Source organism: Pavona decussata, unplaced genomic scaffold, assembly GCF_977016875.1.
Source record: "Pavona decussata unplaced genomic scaffold, jaPavDecu1.1 SCAFFOLD_38, whole genome shotgun sequence".
NCBI classification, from domain to species: Eukaryota; Metazoa; Cnidaria; class Anthozoa; order Scleractinia; family Agariciidae; genus Pavona; species Pavona decussata.
The window spans coordinates 4,825,490-4,848,259 of NW_028145460.1; the positions used below are offsets into that span (position 1 = coordinate 4,825,490).

Consider the following 22,770-nt stretch of genomic DNA (forward strand, 5'->3'; position numbering starts at 1 on the left):
AGTCTGCTAAGATTAGCAGTTCAACATACACTACAGAGTTTATCGTCTAATCCATCATTTGTTCATTAGTGCTAGCAGCACAACATTCATTACTTACTTGAGATTCATGTTTGCTGTTTCGTTTTGTATCTGGGAGACTCCCGCGGAGCTGGCATAACTGTTAATTGTCCCTTCCCTCCTCAAGCGCAAATACCCACGGCAAAAAATCCTGTTTGAATTTCAAAAAATACAAACTTGAAATATTTAATGATAACTTACCCTCTCCCCATCCCCCCCCCCCCCCCCCCCACAAAGAAAAAAAGTTGAGAGAACCTCTGTTCAATGCAGTAGATAGGAAAAAAAAACAGAGACCAAAAACGGGCAAATCGTAACTCCATACTGCTCCAAAATAAAGAAATAAAAGAAACAAATCGTGAACTTCAGGAAAATATAAAATACCGAATATCTGTTTCCCAGTTGTTGACGTGATGCTCGTTGAACCACAGGCAGCCCAAGGCTGTGATTGTGACTGAGCTTTTCTCCACCCCATTGTCATCCGGGAGTGCATATTTTGGCACGTGACATGTGTTCCAATATGGCCGCAGATTTCTGCTATTTTGCGGAGGAAATTGGGGTAATTGTGCAATATTTGGCGAACTAAATGTCCTAATTTAATCAGACAGCGAGTTATATGGTAGAAAAATGTCATATTGTCCGCAATGACCTCTTCGTGGCCGGCTGTCAGTCACGTCGGCTTTGCACTGAAAGCGAAAACCACGAGTAATCAACGATCTTGAAATACAGTCGCTGAAGGGGATATCGCATTTGATCGGCGCAAAGTGGATAATAATTTAACTCCATTGCGAAGAATCGACTTGTTAAAGGTATTTGCTTTTTGGATTGATTATTCTAAGGTTTTTGTCTGTTCTTTATTGCCGATATTTGACAAATTTCTCTGTTTACAACTTTAAATTTGTATTGTAAGCTGACATGCCAGTTTTGGCTAGCTACAGCTAACTCTTTTAAATATATATGTCTTTAAATACACGTACACTGGATATCTTTGCTTTAGCATAACTTATATCGGAGCTATTTTTTGCTGTTTTTGAAAGAACAGTCTCTCGTCAGAGGCAGTTCTGTATATAAAACTAATAAATGCACGGTTTGAAATATATGAACTTAAGTACTTCAGCTTATATCAATATTGGGAGTGAGCAGGACGTACTGATCTTGAAAGTTAAATAAAGAAACTGAAACGAACAGGAAACACCAACTAGGTTTGTTCAAATTGAGTACCCATGAAAATATTTCTGGACCAGTAATGGTTTCCAAGCAGTGGAACTTGAAGTGTACATAATGCCATTGTTCTATTTGTACAGAGAATATACATTATGTAGTAACTACACCAATTATTGTAAATCTATAATATTATAACTGCAAAACTTCTGAAAAGTGACAGATAGGTATACCAGGATATGTTTGTCCAAATCTTCTGAAATTTCAGCTGTTCCCTTTCCTAGCCCATTACTGTGGTGACTAGCAGTGAGTGATACTTGGATGGTTTTGTGTTACAAGCTGATAAATATCTGTTTATTTTTGTGTCCAGCCTATACTGCAAATTTGTTTATAGCATGGGGCAGAACTAGCCTGAATTATATTCCTAGGGGTGGTAGTGGATTTAGTTTGTACAATTTTGAGCTACCTACAATGACCTCCAATGACCCTTAGTAAGCTACTTAATAAGATTTAATGAGCTTACACCCCTGGCAAATCAAATCAAATGGTGGCTGTTGCATAGATCATCATCATCGTTATTAAGTCAGTAAGGCAAGTGAGGTATCACTAACTGGTTTAATAAAAAAAATACTAATAAAATGATACAAATACAAGTGGCTAGATAATTAACAAATTTAGACGCTTGCTGTTTAAAAATGGCTTCTGATCTAATGGTGGTTATGTAAGCTGCATGGTAGCTCATTGCAGTCTCACAGTTCTTGAAAAGAAGGAAAACTTACATACCTCCTTTATGCTATGGGTCACCTGAAATGCAGTTAAAATAGGGTTAAATGTAATTTAACTTAGATAACGACTTGGAGCAAGTTTGCTCCGTGGTGGCGTGGCGTAGCGAGGCGTTAGCGTTTATTGGCGTATAGTTTGAGCACGGGTAGCACATTAGCGTTTGGGCATTTGTTGTTACATTATTGTTTGGGGCCTGGTTCAGGTCTGCAGGCAGTTGCGTGGCCAGCGGTATTCTCTTGCAGTTTAGGCGTGCTCCTTTGCACGTGCTCGGAAATTTACTCTACTCAGCGTTTTTCGTGGCGTGGCTAGTTTATCGCGTTTTGTTGGGCTTTTCTTTCCCTCCCTTCCCTCCCAGTAGTGTTACCTTGTTATTGTTGGGGGTTGGTTAGGGTTAGGGTTAGTTCGTTGTCTTATGTACTTATTATTTTTCCACTGAGCTTTTTGTCTCAGTGTGACGGGTGCTAGGGTTGGGGCTGGGTTGCGGGCGGGGCTCGTGGCTGGGTTGTGGGTAGGGCAGGCTTATGGGGTGTTCTACCTACCTGGGTTTGGGTTGGCGGTACCAGCCCCTGGCTCCTGGGCACCCAACCTCCATTTGCGACATAAGCGTTAATTTATAAATTTAAGGTACCATTAGGGTTAAAGGAAAACATGGGATAAGGGAATTGCTACTGGAGTACAGTCCCGAGATTAAGGATAGAGAGCTGGCCATAGTATTGGAACACAGTGACCTTGTACAATCTGGGGGATACAGAATATTAAGGTCAAGTATTAGTGGGATATGTGATATAAAGGGGGTTGTGGGGAGGTGGGTTGGGGGGGGGGGGGGAAAGGTTTCAATATGAACCAAAAAATATAATAATATTATAATACCAGTCTGAGAGAAGTTAGTAAAAATGCCCATGGCTTCTCAAGTCTACTTATAACTGAAACAAAAATATCCAAGAATTTTTTGCCAACTAATATAAAACAAAGTATTTTAATAGATGTAAACTATCAGACATTGGAAAAAAAAAAAGAAAAAGGAAAGGCTACAGCAACCTTTGTTTGATTGCTAAAATTCCAGGATGCATGAACTGTCTAAAATGTGTACATTTGATGAGAGCATAATTTTGACAAAGAAAGAATACATCCAATATAATTAATACTTGAAAGTCATCTGACTCTAAATCAAGTTCTTCCCTGATGAGAATATGTAATTGAACCAACTATTTTCAAACTGAGCAAATCTGTACATACACAATTTGCGGGATAAATTTGGGTGAGGAGGGATTGTGAAGTGGTGAGAGCACTCACCTCCCACCAATGTGGCCCGGGTTAGATTCCCGGACCTGGCGACATATGTGGGTTGAGTTTGTTGTTGGTTCTTGTCCCTGCTCTGAGGGTTTTTCTCTGGGCACTCTGGTTTTCCTGTTCCCACAAAAGCCAACATTTCCAAATTCAAATTCAACCTGGAAATAGTGGATGAAATAGCCACTCTATTATTTTTAATTATTTTTAAATACATGTGCATACCAAAAACTCACACAGTTACTGTCATCAAAATCACTGTCAGTACATGTCAGTAGTTTGTTGTAGGTCACTGTATCCAGGACTACAGGTTACTTTTGGTCATTGCAACTCGTTGTGATAGGCCATTTTAGATCATAGTAAGTCATCATAGACCTGTCACTCATTGTTTATCTGCCACATGTAGTTTTGGTTCTTTTGCCTTTTGCTCTAGTTTTTCTTCCTCCTTTGGTCTGTAACAATAAGAGCAAAGAGCAACTATTTAGACTTTATTTAATATATATTCACTTATTTAAGTAAGGCCCGGTTCAGATGCCGAACTTTTCATGAGCTGAACCTAATACCTCGAATTAAGTACATGAAAAGTTTGGCGTCTGAATCAGTTGAGAACAGCTGTTTCAATTTGGAACAGCTCAGCCGGGAATTTTGGCTTTGGAACGGCTTTGATTCAGTTGTCGAACTTTCCATGAGCCGAACCTAATGCATAAATTATTATAACGTATTTCAAATTTAAAAAAAAAAAAAAAAAAAAACCCTAACATTTCAATTGGTTTTGCTTCAAGTAAATTAAGTTCACCTAATTAAGTTCGGCGTCTGAATCAAAAGGCGGGATTTTCGTGATTTGGGCCGACCTTAATTTGAATTAAGTTCGGCTCATGAAAAGTTTGGCGTCTGAACTGGGCCTAAGTGAATGTATGTTTCATCCCAAAATTGATCTGCATTTGACATGATATTTTGCTATTAATATTTAATTTCAGATATGAACCGAACTTTACTTGTTGAGGAAGGAGATGATGAGGGTGACAACAGACAGGATAAGAAAAAGAAAGAAAAAGAAAAATTACCAGATACAGCAGGTACACATGGACAAGACTTCTTAATTTTAGCAGGGGTACCCAATGGTATATTTTGACAAATGTCCGTTTGGAAGATATTAAAGGGGCAGTGTCACCTATTTTGTGTGTCACTTTGAACAGCCAAAGAATGTACTTCAATCGATGGAATCATCAAAATAATAGTTCAGTTTTGTTAATAATAACCCTGCTAGAGCACAGAAACTAGTAATAATTATGTTTGGCTGCTCATGGCTAGGATGGAAATGGATTGCAACTTGAAAAAATTGGCCATTTTTTTTCAAGTTCATCTTGTGTATTGTAGAGAAGTTGCTAAAAACCTGATCATGATTTGTCCTTACTTGTTGGAATCCATTAATATTTTCTTCCTGGCACTCTAACAGCAATTTCATTTTAGAAAGAATTAAAGTTCCTTGTCAAATATTTGAGCAGTTTTCATCAAAATACAGGAAAATCACTGTGACAGTGTACCTTTAATTGCCTCATAAATTCAGATTTAGTTACAAGTGAAAAAATCTAAAGTTTTCTTAGTTTTCTTTAGCAAAATGTCAGCTCAAATTTGTGTAACCGCTTGAAAACTAATAGCCCAATTTGGATATATTAAAATTCAGCCTGAAACAATAACATCACTTTCAGGTTCTGGGGAATAAATTGTACAGTTTATATGGGTTTATTCCCCAGAGCCTCACAGTGATGTTTATTGTTTCAGGCTGAATTTTAATATGTCGAAATTTCTGCAATATAAAATTCTCAACTAAAGCATCTGAACAGGTTAGACTGCAATTGATTTTACACTGTCAACAGAGAAAAAGAAGAAAACAGCATTTAAAAAGGGTGACGGGAAGAAGGAGGTGCACCATAACAGTTCATTAACAAGCTCTTGCAAAGTGCAGCCAGCAGATGACATGGCAGATATGGCGGCCGTGAACCCTAATGCTGAGGGCATAACATCCCCAGTTGGTTCCCCTGCTATTCCTGTTTCCTTGGTTCCTCCTGGATCAACAAATTACCAAGGAAACATTATTATTTTACCGCCACCAAGACCGATCACCTTGCAGCAAATTCCACCTCAAAACCTGCAGCAAAGAGGAAACTGGCCTCAGCAACCATATCAAGTGGCTGGATATGTCGTGCCTAATCAACAGCCACAAGTTCAGCTGCACGGGCAAGTGCCATCTGCCCATTTTGTGCCGGCAACTTTTCAGTCGCCAGGCCATCCTCCTCAACAGATGCAAGGCCAGTTTGTTGCTCAGCCTTATGTACCGCAGTACCAAGTGCCACAGTACACCCAATCTAGTGGTAATCCTGTTCAAGGTGCTGTGTATGGTGGTCAGGTAGTTCCAGGCTCTCACCATCCTCATGTGTTAAATAGAGCACAGTCCTTGCCTACTTCAGCCTCACCTGCAGGTAATCATTACAACCAATGATTTTAATAAATAATGTTATAGGCCTGTTTAATACATTGTCATTGTGGTTTGCTCTACAGAGGTACTTGTACTATTGGCTAGTTACTTGAAATGGGTTATTCCAGAAAAAATCCACACACCCCCGACAGATGGGGTCGTTTTTTAACCCCCCCTCTCACCTGGATTTCCTGAAGCACAAGACCCCCCTCCTATCTGGATTTCCAAAACAAAAGACCCCCCCTCCCGCCTTGATTTCCGGAAAAAAAATATTAGGCTTGAATTTAATTTATTTTTAATATAAAATACGCACGATCACGTCTAGAAGATGTTCTTTTTTAATTTCTAAAGCTTCTGCTAATATTAAAAACTCTATCGCGTGGAACTAAAAAAAGAAAGGAGCAACAATGCGAAAAAGTGAACGAGTTCATCCTTTGTGCACAATGGACAACACCCATGGAATCTTAAAACGGCACGCAGAAAACGCACTGGCTGCTTGTTCAACTGTGCTATGGACGATGGGACTTCAGAGAGGTTACCACTGTATATGTTGCAGGAACCCGTCCAAGAACTTTCTCCTTCTGTTGCTTTCGCAATAACTTACGTTTCCAAAAGTTTTTTCGAGGTGCAGATGGCTACAAGTTCCTCTCGAGTATTTTCAATGAAGAGGGAATGTTTGGACCAAAATTCTTTGGAATTATCTTCTTCGTCTAATAGCTCTGCATCCTTGCTTGCACAAGTAAAAAATTCTTCCGCCTGACGCAGTGGAATCCACGCTAAGAATGCAATGGCGAACGTGAAATTACACAACAGTGGCGTGCTGGGTCTGGTACGAGTAGAAATGTGTCGGGCGTTTCAAACTCTTCGTTGCAACAATGTCGCGATGGCTCGTTCTTTACTATCTTGTTGTTCGCGTTTTCTGCTATAAAAGGACCTGCGAAGGAACTTAGATTATCATTTATTTTAGGTGAGAAATATGTGAACAAAATATTTCTATTATTTTCAGGGTCTGAGAGCGCTGAAGTGTCACCGAACTAAACGTTTGAATCGCGTGAACTATCGGTCGAAATGACTCCTGCAGAAGACTTTCTTAAGTTCAACCCCCCCTCCCGCCTGGATTTCCAGAGTCTTTGACCCCCCCTCCTGTGAGTATTTCCAGAATCCCATCCGTCGGGGAGGTGTGGATTTTTTCTGGAATAACCCAATTATTGGGAATGAATCTTCAGTTGGAATTTTTAATGTTCTGTTACATCAAGCCAGTTTAGGTTAACATACAATAATGCGTGTAGCCTTCTAACAACCATTTCCATTACAATCAGTTTATGCAAATCTAGCTTTGGTTGTTGATTCATCCCTCCTTCCTACAGTGATGTCATCTCTCCTTTATCTTTGTGCCTCCTGTCTTATAGTTTACCAAACATTGCCCGACAATTATTGCTTAGTTCTTCTTCTATCAATGTTCTGTGTGTGGTCTTAATTCCCTCTTGTTTTTTATTTGCTGTGTTAAATGGGATGAGGTGGAAAGTTTGAACTCAGTTGCCAGTTATATACACAACCGCAATAGTATAGCATCATTGCTGAGTTTTCCTAATTTTTATTTTTTTGCATGTGTCAGTTGAACAACCACATAGCTCTGGCCAGCCTGGTTGGGCAGGACAACCACCAACTAGCCCACCACCTGTCAACAGTGGAGAATCATCTTGGGCAAGCCATCCTGCAGCTGAACCAAGAGAGGAAAGTAAGTCAAGTGGTAAATACCCGAGGACAGCACAATCATAAACAAATGAAAAATCATAAGTGCTTTTGTACAGGGAAAAGGTCACAAAATGTATGCAGCACAAGATGAAGACCAAAATTGAACATGTGAAGCTTATTTTATTTATTTTATTCACCGCCCAAAAATTACAAACTTAAGATTAAAAAAAGACAAATAATAAACTAAATTGTACGTATACATCAAGATCACAGACTTAAAGCTTAAAGAGATCAAGCAGTCAAGCAGAACTAGTGGAAATGCTGATGGTAAGTTTGTATGCATGCGCTGTGAAAGGAACTGTCCTCACATGTGAGAACTCATGTACGATGACTGTGGAATCATCAGAAATAGGGACTTTCAGATTTGACTACGAGTACTAGATTGAGTAGGAGTACGACTTTTCAAATCTAGACTGCATGTGTTAGATAACCTCTTGTCACACCAATCTTGTTTCTAGGGTCTCCTTATTTTCTGGTAAACGTCAGGAAGGAGCGAGAGTTCTGGGGTTTTGTGAATGATTTGAAATTTGAAAGTTGTACTTGTACTCAATCATGTACTCATACTCTAATCTAAGGGTCCCTAATGATGTTATGCTTGCTATCACTGTTAGGGACATGGAAAGATGGTGAAAACCCAGTGAGTAGCAACAATGGTGTGAGTAACAACCAGTGGGCGGCCTTCTCACCAGTTGAGTCACCAGCTGAGGTACCCACACTCAATACATGGGGCAATGAACTGGATGAGGAGCACAGCTCCAGTGATGAAGATGCGGACCGAAGCAGTTCGCCAGAGCTTGCAGGAGAAGAAGGCGAAGTACTCCTGAGGTGCGTGATGTGTAGCAGAGCAATAGAAATAAAAAGATACAGTCTTGGAGAGTATTTTGATAATGTTGTTAAGTTCCAGATATATCTAGTTTAAGCAACATCTAAATGCTGACAGCATGACAGCACCACCTTTTTGAATTGAGGTGGCGTTTGCTGCTCAGTGAAATTTCTTAAATGCTATTTTCTACATCCCCTGGCCCTGTACATTTCCTTGTAACCAATGTTAATAGAACAAGGACCCAGTATATAACATAGACTTCACACTTGCTTAATAAAGTTTTTAAAGGTTCTTTTATACTGGAATCTTTTTCTTCCTTTTTAATTGTGCCTACATGTATGTGCTGAATCAAATGAAAAACAGCGTACTTGTAATACGACACAAGACAAATGTGTCCCAGTGAAGAGTCTTCAGGGGGCAGTGGCTGTACTCTCAGTAGTCATGCTGTGTTAGAAATTGGAGATCTGCAAGCTTAAGTTTGATGGGCACTCATCCCATGAAAAATTTCATTAATTGTATCTTTGTACACTGGTGTAGGGCTCCATCACTAGCTAGCTTTGCAGAGAGTATCAGCAGTATTGAGGAGGAATCTGAGGACAACTTGTGGCGTATCTTGCCTGAACAGAGGGAATATTACACAAAACAGTTCAGAAGACTGCAACCCATAGAGGGTGGAGTGGTGAAAGGTAATCCACAGACTGAAGTGACTGAACAACTGCGGCTGTTTAATAGCTACCATGATTTCTCACCTGTTGGTCAATTTATGATTGAAAGAAAATATTTTTACCTGGCAGGCAACTTATTTACACCTTTTATTTTGCTGTGAGTGTCTACTGTCAGCCCCTCCCCACCCATCGGTTGCTCAATGAGAATTTTAAGGATGGTGCCAGTCTACTTTAAATTGCTACTGCGCATATGTTTTGCGCATTGCACGATGGTCAGCTTTCTTAAGAACGTAAAACGGTGCCTTCTAAACTATGACTATGCAGGGCAAGCAGATCTTAGCAAGGATTGTTGGAATCCAAAAAGAAAATTGGGGGTAACCACACCTTTTACAGACATAATTAAGATTCAATTTGGGGAAAAATGCCATACAGTGTTTTGTAGTTTACAGCTCTTTTGAATTGTTGTTGCTTAATTATCTCTTAAAAATTCATGGTTGACCCTAATTTTCTTTTTGGTCTCCAGCAGCCCTTGTTCAAATCTACTTTTCCTGCATAGTCATAAACTGTGCAAAACTTTGCTTGTATTAGGGGTTACCGGCCGGGCCTTCCTTATTTGTAATCCTCTCATAATGGTTGATGGTATACAAAAATAATCAAGGCAATCACTGTTTTACCCCACTCAATTTCCACTTGCTGTCTGGGGCATGTCTATTGTGTCACTGGTTCACGTAAATTTGCAGTTTATGACATTACAATATGAGTTACTTCACCACAAGTCTCCCTGTAGCTCTTTGGGTAGATCATCTCATTGGTTTACCAAAGATTAGATCACTAGTTCTAGTGTTTGCTCTGAATCTTTTTGTTTGCTATCAGCTTGTGCTCATCGCAAACTGGGTGCATTTTGCCTGTGATGGTGATTATTTTTATTTTGAACATGTTATTTTCCAGGTCCAAGAGCCAGAGACTTTTTCATGAAGTCAGGCTTACCTGTAGAGGTGCTATCAAAAATTTGGTAAGTCAGAGAGCTACTTTTAACATGAAGTAGTGCATTAACAGAAAAAAAAAAAACAGAAATGACTGGTTAAAGGCTAGGTACCTGAGTCAGGTTTCTGCAACCATACTGAAAACAGTTAGTGTACTAAATAAATGCTGTAACAAATTTGACTGCTTAATTCACAAAATGTTGCTTGCCCAAGACCTTAAACCAACTTTGAACATGCAAACGGACTTTGCTAAGTTATATAATCACAAAAGAAACAAAATGTCTGTTTAATGTAGTTTCCACTCATTTATATTCAAACCATGAAGAAACAGTCGCTTTGCTTTGATAATGATGGTAGTTTTAAGAATATATTAGGCATAAATGTACACTGTAGCACAAAATCTCCATTTTTTCTCTTTTAGGCACCTGTCAGACATAAATAAAGACAATGCTCTTAATCTGGATGAGTTCTGCATTGCAATGCACCTTGTGGTAGCACTGCGGCATGGCTTTGAGCTGCCGTCAACTCTACCTGCTGTCTTGTTACCAGAGAAGAAAGAATCAGCTTGTTCAGGTTACCTTTTAAAATAGACTTGTTTGCATAATGGCAAAGTTGCTGTAGAAATAGCTCAAAATGATTGTAAGAGAGAAAGTCACTTCCATTCAACACAGCTTAGATAAAGTATACATACCCAAGTGGCAAGTGGTGAGTGGTTTCACTGCCAAGTTTTGAACATTTTATGGCATAATTTTTTGGGCTATAAGAGTATATGTTGTAGGTTAAAATGAATCCCAGGTAAAAATGATTTCAACCTAGGTTGAAAATGTATGAGCAGAAGTGGCTTTATTTTCCACTGAAAAAGCATGCACGGTACATCTGATGCCATTTTCATTGTCAGAACTCTTATTATTAGACAATAGCTGTGAGCCAATCAGCACACAGGAATTTTGACAATTATCTTAAAATAAAACCATGTGACTATCTAAAGTAGTAGCAACTTACTGTTTGTAAGCTCAGTTTATGTGATTTCACCCATTTGTTTTGCAGTCCCTTCAGGGCCACTTGAGATGCCTCAAAGAGCGTCGGAGGAAGAGGAAGAACATGAAATGAGGAATGTTTCTTCACCTGATGTAAGCTTTCGAATGGTTATATATTGCCGTCTTAATTTTGAGTAACTTGTACGTATAAAATGTTTTAGTTGTTAACTCATACACAGATGAGTTGAAGGGAATGCCAAAAGGATTTTCCTAGAGGTTTTCGTCAAAACCTGTCTACGCTTTTAACTAAATACTTTTGCTCATACAAGAAAATGACCTTAAGAAGACAATGCCAGAAAATGAAGATCTAACCTGGAGAGCAAGTGAATTTCAAAAGGAAGAACAAGCTATTATTGACTTTAACTAATTTCTTCAAAATGCAATAGCAAAAGATAGTATTAAGTAATGGAGTTCCCATGTGTTTAATGGGCTCCTTTTCAAGTTTGGTTGATTTTAAAATGTTTTGAAATACAGTTGGTGTGTGTAGCTGCTGACATGTATCGTTGAACGAGAAAGCAATTTAAGGCCAAATATGTAATAACTGTGTTACCTGTATGTTAAAGAATTTTACATACAGTATACCCGAATTTTTGAAAAGGTGGCCCATAAAAATTTGAGTGCTCTTCATGAAATGGCACAGAATCACGAGTTTTGTGCCTCCCAGAAGGTTTGGAATGTTGTAAAAGAGAGAAGAAAGGAGAAAGAGGAGAGAGAAGAGGAAAAAACAAACAAGCAAACAAAAAAAACTATGCAACCTTTGTCTTATATTGGCAACTTTGGAGAGAGTTTTGAACGACAAAGAAGCATTTGCACTGCACTCTCTAAGGAGCATGACTTGAGTGGGCTCATTTTCAAATGTCCGTGTAGATAATTATGTTTAATTTGTGTTTTAAATTAATGCACAATAAGCACTGTATCCACTGTCTTGCACCTCTGTCTGTCCTGCACAGCGATGGTTACGTTTTAGTGATTCTCTTGGCCGCAATGCCACTCCACCACCTCTGAAGTTTAGCAATTCTGCAGTTCGGAAGAAGGCAGTAAGTTGTCGTCATGTTTTATGATGGTAATTGTTTTCATTGGAATTATCCAATATCCATCTTTTGTCTTGAGCTTAGCTCTACTAGAAGTTACAGGAAGTTTCCTACTTGACATTTGTACAATTTTTCCTCCCTTTAGCCCCCCTCCCTCGATTACGCCCCTTGTTTCAGAGATGCTCAAGAATCTCCTTTTGTAATGTACCCCCATTCCCCACCCCTTCCCTGCTTCCCCCCTCCCCCCTCCCCTCAGGTTGGTACCACCAGACCGTATTTTGTCATGCCAAATGACAAGCCCCTCTTCCACCCCACCCCTCTGCTGAAAGTTTTCACATCAACTACTGTCTACAAATATGGCAGTCACAATGATTATCTCTCAATGCTGAAGGACTAAATAGTAAATAGGCCAATCTTGTGGAGTAAACAAGATGAAACTCATGAAAAACTGTGAATGCTTTATTCACTTTTGTAGTAATGTAACTTATGTTTGGTTGCAATGTGGGAAATTGCACATGCATTTTGGAAGAAACAATATTTTATTATTTCATAAGTCCCCTTTCCTTTCTGGGACTAGGTTTATAAGCCCCTACCAGGAGAAGGAATTTACTGCCTATCATTAGCCTGTTATCACTGTCAATCTTATGCTGCATTCACACCAAGGCTTAAACACGTTTTAAAGCTCTTTAGTTAAACACAGTTTAAAATTGTTTCCTTCATAAAAGCTGCTTTCATATTTTTGTTGACTACAGATTTAGCACAAATGAAAACATTAAGTTAAAGTTTACTTGAATCCTATGTCAAAGCCAATGGTTCAGCTTTCTGTTACCAATTTTCATTTTGTTAAACCTGGTTTAATTAAACATATTTTGTTGGTGTGAATGGGGCTTTAGTTTGTTTTACAAATAAGTTATTATTCTGTTGGATTTGTAGCACTCTGTGGTCAAACCAGTACCAGAGAGAGGTGACCTTCAAGAAGATGATGACAGTATGGTCAAACCCAGATCAGCTTCTGATCCAGCGTCATTGGAAGATGCAGCGGATGGACAAACTCGTAGAGATAGCACCCCTACAAGTCCTTTGAGACCTCTTCACATTAGCATGCCGCCATCTCTCACCCAGCAAGGTGATTCTGGGCCAACCAGTCCAAGCCAGGCAGTAACAGGTGAAATAGAGATAGCCAGACCACGAGCGACAGTCAAACCCAGCTTACTTGACGTCCTTCCTGGTCAGCTACTACCGCCACCGTCAGGGAAACAAACCCGTGATGGCTGGACACCCACCAACAAATTTATTTATCAAGCGTCACCTCGCCAAAACGACATGTCTCCTGAGACGTTATCGTCACCTCCTTCATCACCTGAGGAGGAAACGCCCACTTCACCTCTCTCCCCTGATAACAGGAAGACCCCCTCACCCCCTCCCTCACCAACCGAGGAGGTAGAGAAAGAGGAACTTCCCAAGGAAGATCCTGGAAAAGGTGTTGTTTTTAGAGCAAACAGGAAAAGTGGGGAGAGACCGAGATCAACAGGGGACGTCAAAAGTAGTAATCACAGCGAGCCTAGTTCACCAAGAACGCCAGAAGATGACAAAAGTCAGAGCTCTGTGTCATCCGAAGGAAGGAAGGAACCCCCTCCCCCACCCCCTAGGAACAAGAAAGGCCACTCAAGGTCATCGTCTCTTGACCTGAACAAGCTTTTTGCCTCAAAGGCTAAGGAAAATAAAGGTATAAAGAACTTCTTTTTGCATGTTGATAACCAATATATCTGGTCAGTTAAATGTCCTCGATTTGAAGAGCCTGCAGGCAAGCTCAGCCGCAGGAGAATAGGATTGGGGCGACTGCTCCAATCCTCTCATGGCTCGCTTCGCTCGCCTCTCCCATTATCCTCTTGTGGCTGAACTAAAGAGCTTGCTCGCAGGCTAAGATTTGAATTGTTCTCAATACTACCCAGATTTCAGAAATGGTTTCCGAGCATTGCAGACGATGTCTGAAGATGTTGTGATGATTTCCGAATGCTACCAGAGACGCCAACAGCGAAGGCTGCAAAAGATAGCCCAAGAGTTTCTTAAGAAAACTTTAACTACTGCTCACACAACTTGCAGCATTATTTACAGGATGATTTGTAAATATTGAGTCAAATTTACATGTTTTTTGGTTAAGACCAGATTAATTTGTGAATCAGGCATTAGGATGGATGTATGTGCGAGATTCAGGCATGGTGCACAAGAGTTGGCATTTGCACAGGTGTCCACAAGATTATAATGTGTTTACAAGCATTTTTCTCAAGATTCTAATGTAGCCTGCAAATAAAGCCACCTCTCATTGAGGTGCTGGGAGGAGGTGGCCCATTGCTGCTCGGGGTGTTCATGCAATAGCCTTCAAGTAAAAAAGCAAAACAAACAAAGAAATGACAAAAAAAGAGCCTGCAAGTGCAAATGCCCCGTTGTGGCCAGCAGTGATAAGAGGCAGTTGATTATTTCTTAGCAAACTGTCAGTGGAACGTTTATTTGTTGTGAAAGTATTGATAATATTTAAATGGTTGTGGCATTTTGCTTCCTTCAGACTTTTGAAGTTCATATTTTTGTTAAAGTTCTTTATCTTGCCTTCAAAAAAAAAATAAATAAATAAACAAACTCTAAAAATTTCTGAACTATTCTCAAATAAGACTGTTGTTGTTTTCTGTGATTGATTGATTTTTAATAATCTTTTTAGGTACACCTCCGTCATCGTCGTCAAGCTATTCAAGCCAGGTATGCAGCTTCCATAACAATACTACTACTACTACTAATAATAATTTTGACATAGGTTGAAGTCCTGCTGAAACTGCTTTGTCATCTTTTTTCAGTGCCTTGTAGTTTGCACTAACTCCTGCAATGCACACTCGGTAATTCGTTCAGATAATTGACATAACAACCCCCATTTGTTTAATTAACTAGAAGGCTTTTCAGAGTAAATGTTGTATTGAAAAGTAGAACTACGTTGTACTTCTCGCAAATGTTACATCAATACAAATTGTGAAGGAAATGTCCACTGCATGACATGTTACAATCATCCCTTGGAGACCCAGGGACAGATAGTGGGGATGAGAGGAAAAAGTTGAGACAGGTGGAAAAAATTGAATGAAGAAAATTAGAGAGGAAAAGTAAAAGCTTTTACTTTTTCTCCCTTCTTTTCTTCATCGAATTTCTTGGTGTCCGAGGAAGCGTTACAATAGACGTTACATAAGAGAGTACCAAGCTGATTCTGCAAATTTATAATTTAATCTACACTGGTCAAAATAGTATAATTATGTGGACTATTTTTTCTCACATGATTTCCAGGCTGTTTGCCAACAAAAAAGCAGACAACAAACAAGCAAATCAAAACTCTGAGGTCATGAGAATTAAGGACATGATCACCCAATGTGAATTTTCTTGATGTTTTAATAACTTCTTCCCAGTCCTTTTATAAGAAAGGTATGGGGACAAGATAGGAGAATTTGTTCTTTGATGTTAGGGGTTAAAGGGTTGAAGAGGCAGTCACCTATTTTTAGTGTCACTTTGAATAGCGAAAAAACATATTTGTATTGATGGGAACACTAAAATAATGGTTCAATTTTGTTAAAGGTAACCCTACAAGGGCACAGTTACTACTATCAGTCATTTTTGTCTGCAGATGGCTAGGATGGAAATGGATTGCAACTTGAAAAAGTTCGCCAATTTTTTCAAGTTCCCCCTGTGAGTTTTGGAGAAATTGATAAAAAAAAAAATTATTGTAGTTTGTTCTTCGTCGGATAAATTATTTCCTGTTTTCCTCTCAGCGCTGTTTGAGTGATTTCACGTTAAAGAAAGGTTTCTTTGTTAAATGTTTGAGCTGTTTTGGCCAACGTACAGCAAACTCTCTGTGACAGTGCCCTTTTAAGCACACAGCCGCATTTCAAATTACTTGTCTGATGATACGTTGAGCCTCATTTATTTACCAAATCACTATTTTGCAGACTGGTGACAGTATTCCACTGGCGAAGAGTTTACCATCCACACCAAGAAGCAAAAATGAGAATTCCAGTAGCAGCGAAGGAGTGGACGACAGCGATAAAGTGGAAAAGCAGGAAGATTTTGCAGACTTCAGCAGATTTGAAAGTTTTGTGGAGGCACAAGAAACAGTGAACGGCGGTGAAGAGAAACTTACACCTACACCCAAGCTGCATAGAAGGTCGTTTTCACTGGATGATGCTCAAGTAAGATTTATCCCAGTGTTAAGGGAGTGTCACGTGTAAAGCTGCGTGCTATGTCTTAGTTTTAGTGAAAGTTCCAACACTTGGCTGAGTAGCTTGACCTCCGGCTGTTATACGATTTTGTGGCCTCGTTGGCTCAGAAGCCTTTCAAGGTAATCGCGCCAAGCTGATCACACGCTGGCAGTGAGGGTGGTCACACCTGGGGTTCATTATGTCCTTGGTGATTCTTTTGTGTCCCCAAATTGGAGACGGGACCGCCATTTCTAAGTGTCATCCAAGTCAAGTGAAGGTCTAACCATTGCATGTGTCAAAGCAAAGGCAGCACCTTCTCCTCAGATATTTTAAGACCCTGCGAATTGGTCTGGTAAGGTTTGAACCCGTGAGCTAACTGGGCTGCGGTTGTTATTTTTGAGCACTTTCCATCATTTTCTCTGCAAGGGTGAAGGGAAGCAGTGTGGCCGAGTGGTTTGGGCGCCATGCTTGTAATTCGACCGCTCTGACCACTTGGATTTGTTTCACGGTAGCCCTGTTTTCAAATCCAAGGCCACGCTTTGTAAATAGCCAACTGGTTTGCCTCCCACCAGTTGGGATTTTTAACAAATGTCATATTCAGTTTGTATATTTTTTTCACTGATCTATATTGTCTCCAATTAGCATTTGCAGTGGTAAATACTTCAACACTTCAATAAAGTTTATAATAACAGGTTTAGAGTGAAAGGCCCTGTGAACCTTTCATAGTTACTGAAGTGAATTGTTGCATTTTAGGAAAAGAACAAGAGGTGCTAATAAAATAGTGAAATGTAAATCAGATGTAAACATTGCTTTTGTTTCTCCATTTTAGGACGTTGCATGGTCACAGCGTCAGAAAACTCCCAGTGAAGGTGAGCTTTTATCACTTGCCTTTATGCGTTTTTATCTTTTTTCAGTGTAGTTTTGTTTTGAAAAAATGATTTTTTATTACTGCCTTCTGTGTGCTTTCATCATTATTGTAATTTTATTATAAAGAAAGCGAGTTTGAGATATCAAGATATTCAACACAAAATCGCCATTGCGATTCCTGGAGGAGTGGCAGAAGCACTCGCCTCTCACTATTTGTTTGAACCCCGAACATGAGTCACATTCATGATGAGTTGGTGGTTGTCTATTGTCTTGCCTTGAGGGTGTTTAAAGCCAACTGGCCGCTAAGTCTTCCTAAAGCAGAACAAAACTTTAACCCTTTCCCGTCCAAGGGAAATGGCGAATTTTTCTAAATCGCTAATTATGAACTGGGAGACCACATGAGATATACCATTTAAAAGGTATTTTCTGGGGTGTGCTATAAATCACACCAACAGAGATGGAGGAGGTCACATATTAGAGTGAGAAAAGTCCAAAACGAAAGAAGAAAAACATTGAAAATTTACTTATTCGTTGTACATACTGGGTATCCCCCTAAACTATAGCTTAATGTACAGCTCTCAGTGCATTGCTTGTTGTAAGATATCAACTGGACCCTTAACGTACAAAGGAAAAAAAATCCAAAAGCTTGAGGGGTGGTAAATCAAGTCTCATATATGAGGGGGGCACGATTTTATGCCTTCAATTTATAGATCTTTCAAAGATCTTTTGGTTGTGCAAATTTCACACGAATTGACCAAATACTGAGCTCATAATTGCGTCTTGTGCCATATGGCACTCTTGGTCGGGAAAGGGTTAAAATGTGTGTCATCACTATTTTCGGTGCTTTCTCCATAAAGCCCAGTACCTTGCCATAAAATAAACTGGAACCCATCAGCTAAACTTCGATCAATCTCCGTCTTCTGTGTGGCACTGTTTAGTGGAAAATAAAATAGAGATAAGCATGAGTTTGATTCGTCCTGCACGGCAGTCAACTTTCATACCAATGTCAGCTTCTAGCATGGCATGCACCTCTGCTTATTTGCTCTTATTTTTACGAATATCTGTACCGCTACCGTAGCAGCAGCAATTTCATGGTGGGTGACCAGCTCACCGATATGATCTTGTGGATCATAGCACAAGTGCACGTTTAACTCGTGTGTTTATCTCAGCAGTTACTACGACACCTGGCAGACAACCCCACAACCAGGAGGCATTGCCTAGACCAGTTCCCAAGTTGGTAGGTTACACTTCGTGTATTTATTTTGCTTCAAAATCGTTTTCTGTGTTAAAAAAAAGTGTCAAACAAGTTTTCCTTTGATCTCTTGGATTAGTCACCACAATCTAGAGCAGAGGACTAGTTTGAAACATTTCAAACCAAAACAAATTTTAACCTCTACATGCTCTTATGCTTCCTCTTTGCCAGAGCAGCTGTTTCAATCACACAATGTGCCAGAAATCCCCCCTCCGCCACTCCCCCCCCCCCCCACCTCCCTTAAGACAAACTTAGTATTAAAATGTGTAACCTCGATTTTAATCCTCGCGTTCAAGGTAACTGCCTCGAACTTTGTTTCGATACTTCAGTTGGTACATCAGTTAAAATATTCCTTCCTATACTACTAAAAATCTACTTTGTGTTCTGTTCAAGGTAAGCCTAGCTATTAATGATTTGCGTGAAGAGCGTTCTTGTCATTTTGTCTTTGGTGCGTCTCAGTTGTCAAAGAAAAACCCAAATTTGGACCAAAAAACTTTGATTCTCCTGAATATATATTTTTGAGGATGAAACGGAAATGTTAAAATAAATCTATCGATGTTTAGGTAAGTGCTTGGCACTTACATCTACAAGTTGTAAAGCACTGTTTATTGGCTTCAAAATGTGAATTTTATTTCACTTCTTTAGAAACCTCCAAGTCCACCTACTCTGAAGCAGGGAAGAAGATTAGATAAAGATGGAGAAAAAGAAAGGAAACTCAAAACAGAACCCCCAAAAGTCGTTGTGAGGTAAGGTCTTCCTTTCTAACGAAGATTTCGCTCCCACGAGTCTCCAGTAGCTCAGTGGTAGAGCATCCGAACTAGTAATCGGAAGGTCTTAGGTTCGACTCCTGATAGGAGAACTCGGATTTCCTTTTTCCCCAGTATGCCTGTTGTATTGACTGAATAATACACCACTGTCAAGTTTTTGGTTTTGCTTTATTGTGCTTCATGATTGGTTGGCAATTTTCTCAACAATGGGAAGCCAAACCAAAACCAATCGTGACTCGCTTGCACGCGTTTTCCCGCGCTTGACACCGGTTACATGTATTGCTTCAAAGTCTGATTGGCTCACTTTGCAGCCTGTTTACGTCTGTTGTGATTGGCCAGAGTAATTACATAGTTTTGGTAACTCTTAACAAATGCCATCGTTTTCACATTTTTGCTTTGTAGACCTTTAACCAAAGAGGATAAATTAAATTCGAGAATACAAGATTTGAAGGAAAAGAATGCTTCACTCTCTAAAGTTAACAGCGAACTTCAAGAGGAGCTCAAAACGGTAAGTCGTGTTACCGTGTAGCAAAGTTATTTACTTCTACTGGTCGAGACTTGGAATTCTAGCAAGATTGCAAATGTTAAACGTGATGTTTAATATAGGAAAAATGTCAACAGCTCAGTTTGTCAAGGTTTAGAAATTCTGCCTTCACTTGAGCCCTGCGGAACGTTATTTTTCGAGTTTGTTTCTCTTGCGTTCTTTGGGTGTTGTGTTTTTTTTTTTTTTTGGCAGCCCGCGTTTGTTGGTCTTTTTTCGTTTCTCCGTTCTACGCTTCCAGAGTTCTTTCGTCGTCGTTTCTTGACCTTTCTACGTTTGTTGTGTTCTTTCTGCGTGTACCAGCGTACACTTCTGTGTTCTTTAGTTTGAGTTTGTTGTGTTCTTCCCGCGCTTTCCAGCAATATCCTCTGTGCGATTGTCAACCTGCGTTTGTTGTGTTTTTTTCCCGCGTATATTCAGTGAGTCTGTTCTCCCTGTGTTTTTTAGTCTGTGTTGTTTTTCCCTTGCTTTCCAGCCATGTCTTTTGTGTGATGGCCAACCTGCGTTTGTTGTGTTTTTTCAGTCTACTCTCCCTGCCTTTTTTCGCCCGCTTTTCTTCCGTTCACACAGCTTTTTCAGCCTGCATTTCTTGCGTTCCTTCGCATTTCTTTAGTCCCTGTTTGTTACACTATGTTTTTGCAGTCTTTGTCGATACGCTCTGTTTGAGTTTCGTCTGTTTCTTTAGCCTATACTTCTTGTTTCATTTCGGTACTACAGCGTTTCGTGTGTGTCCACCACTAACAACCTCGTTCCCAGGGTCTCTCCTCTTCCTGGGACTTGAAGAGGAGAGACCTTGGGAATGAGGTTGGTTCCACCTTTGCGGTGGTTGCACTATTCGCCATCGTTTATTACCTTCTCGTCTTACGCTCTTAAGGGCCGTTCCTTACTTTTGTTACTGCGCATACGTTCTGCGCATCTCGAGATACTCTGGTTTCCTATGGGTGGTGCCTACTAATACAGGGATATGTGTGCGCGGTTTAAAACTATGCGGAGAAAGCAGAACTTAGCAAGTGCTCTTGGAATCCATAAAGAAAATGGGGGGTAACCATGCATTTTTCAGAGATAGTAAAGCTTCAATTTGGGAAATAATGTCATACATTGCTTTGTAATTTAGCGCCTTTTAGAATTACTGTTGCTTAATTATCTCTAAAAATTCGTGGTTACCCCCAATTTTTTTTTTTTTTTTTGATTCCTATAGCCCTTGCTAAGATTTGCTTTTCCCGCATAGTAATAAACTGCGTAAAAAATACTCTATATTGGTAGGCACCGTCCTGAAGTGTAGTCTGTTCAAATATAAACTGGAGTGTTGGCCGGGCCCTGTCGGATTCTCACATTTACCTTTGTATTTATTTTAATAGATAATGGAAAGACGAGCGACACTGGAGCTTAAGTTGGAGCAGCTCAAGACACCCTCAACGTAGAGAATGCAAACATAAAATAATTTAAATTGAGTTTATCACAGCAAGAGCCTTATCTTTCTTTAATCTCCAAATTGACTGGCTTCTCGAACGGATAGTAACTCGACATTTATCGCACAGACAAAACGTCTTGTTCAGTTAGGACCTTTTTAAAGATATTATCAACACTGAATCACGTTTTACTTGCGATTTCTTTTTTTATCACTTTCAGATACTTAAACTTTAAGTTAACAGGTTTTCCTTAAACCAATTCTAAAAGAATTATATATAAACGAAGAGAGCTTTTGTATTACGTTTTAGGATGAAAATCCACAATATTAAAAGAGTGCGTTTGGATGTCGTGGCCAGATTTGCCTGTAGAGTTAGCCCTTACGATTATGTTTTTGTTAAAACGCAGTTCTTTTTTAATATTGCTTATTTTCAAAATCTATGGACAATTATAAAGATATAGCATTACGATATAATGTGGGTAGAGTCTCAAAGATGATTAAACAGAATTTTGAAAGTTGCTGAAGATCTTTCTTGGGAAAGGGAAGGACATATCAACAGCCATCTCCGAGTTTGTTTGAACCTCATTGTCGGTCAAAGCTAGACTAAGTGCAAAGTTTTTATTATGAAAACTAGTTTTCATTCATATGCAAACAAAACTATGAAAAGCTTTGCACTTAGCCTTGCTTTCATAACGAGGTTCTCAGCAACTCGGAAATGGCCAAATATTTGTTGGGGGTTTGCATTGCCGCCATGTTGGTGTACAAAACAAACAAAATTTATTCATATAGTTAAAAATCTTATTATTCCTGTACACCAACATGGCTGCCATGACGTCACAGGCAAACCATCAATTGGGGGATGCGTTTTCGTTTCACACCATATTTCTCTCTGAAACGTTCTATAGACGTTACATTAGGGAGGTTAAGCACCACGTTTACGGCAAACGGCAGAAATGATCACGTGACCACGTTTATCCTTCATTTGCCGCTCGCTGTTTTCAGTTTCTCAGAAAAATTGAGTGTTTTTGCGTTAGATTAAAGGCCAGAATTATCTTGTACTATTTTCATCTACGTACTCATATTTTCAAGAAAACGTAAACGTGATGCTTAAGCTCTCTATTGACTAACCTACGTACTGAAACGGTGTCATCGCGTCAGAACTTGGGCCCTCATTTTAAAAGCGCATGCTAAAGCGATTTCCACCATTGAAAAAAAAATATTGTTCAGTCCGTTGAACCATTTGTCGACTTCATTTTTGCTTACGCTTGTAAAATAACGGCCCGACAATTACAAGTCCAAATGTTTTATTGGCTAATGGTCCAATTCTGACAACCGCGTACCAGCGGAACCGAATTGGGCAAATGGCCATCAGATGAGTGATTTGTGCCTAGCGGTACGTGGAATTTTGGTCTGAATTCGGCCATTTCTGCCTCGTTCCATATCGGTAACCTACTGAACTGATTGGGACGTAATTGAGTTTGGTCCCAAGCCTCCGAGCTTGCTCGATAACCGAAGAGCTCTGGGTACGATGCTGGCACGATACGCCAAGTTACTGTAACTCTGAATGTTCAAAATAAACTGTACTATACTTTCTACGAACAAAAAGCCTTGTACCGCCAAAATTAGGCAAAGAACACTGCTTTTTGTAGTTACA

At 39.6% G+C, this 22,770-nt stretch overlaps 1 protein-coding gene across 3 annotated transcripts; it reads left to right on the forward strand.

Annotated features, from left to right (window-relative positions):
* Positions 1-535: 535 nt before the first annotated feature.
* LOC146483753 (uncharacterized) lies at positions 536-21,634 on the forward strand. Of its 3 annotated transcripts, none has more exons than XM_085105897.1 (18): positions 536-863; positions 4,263-4,361; positions 5,163-5,765; positions 7,377-7,499; positions 8,128-8,341; positions 8,877-9,025; positions 9,953-10,016; positions 10,409-10,560; positions 11,035-11,117; positions 11,975-12,061; positions 12,989-13,781; positions 14,769-14,806; positions 16,033-16,272; positions 17,111-17,150; positions 18,318-18,385; positions 19,046-19,146; positions 19,570-19,675; positions 21,067-21,634. In XM_085105897.1, exons 2-18 carry the CDS (start codon positions 4,265-4,267, stop codon positions 21,127-21,129), a joined length of 3,021 nt encoding a protein of 1,006 aa, XP_084962023.1. In that variant the 5' UTR covers positions 536-863; positions 4,263-4,264; the 3' UTR covers positions 21,130-21,634. The 3 variants fall into 3 exon arrangements, with proteins under 3 accessions (XP_084962023.1, XP_084962024.1, XP_084962025.1); XM_085105898.1 differs by having other exon boundaries at positions 18,321-18,385; XM_085105899.1 differs by lacking the exon at positions 11,975-12,061 and having other exon boundaries at positions 18,321-18,385.
* Positions 21,635-22,770: the final 1,136 nt, after the last annotated feature.

Bases quoted from the DNA above. Each gene is read 5' to 3' on its own strand.
- LOC146483753 (XM_085105897.1), top strand. From the start codon at position 4,265: ATGAACCGAACTTTACTTGTTGAGGAAGGAGATGATGAGGGTGACAAC. The intron at 9,026-9,952 runs GTAATCCACAGA...GTTATTTTCCAG, and splicing joins AGAGGGTGGAGTGGTGAAAG to GTCCAAGAGCCAGAGACTTT. The intron at 19,676-21,066 runs GTAAGTCGTGTT...TTATTTTAATAG, and splicing joins TTCAAGAGGAGCTCAAAACG to ATAATGGAAAGACGAGCGAC.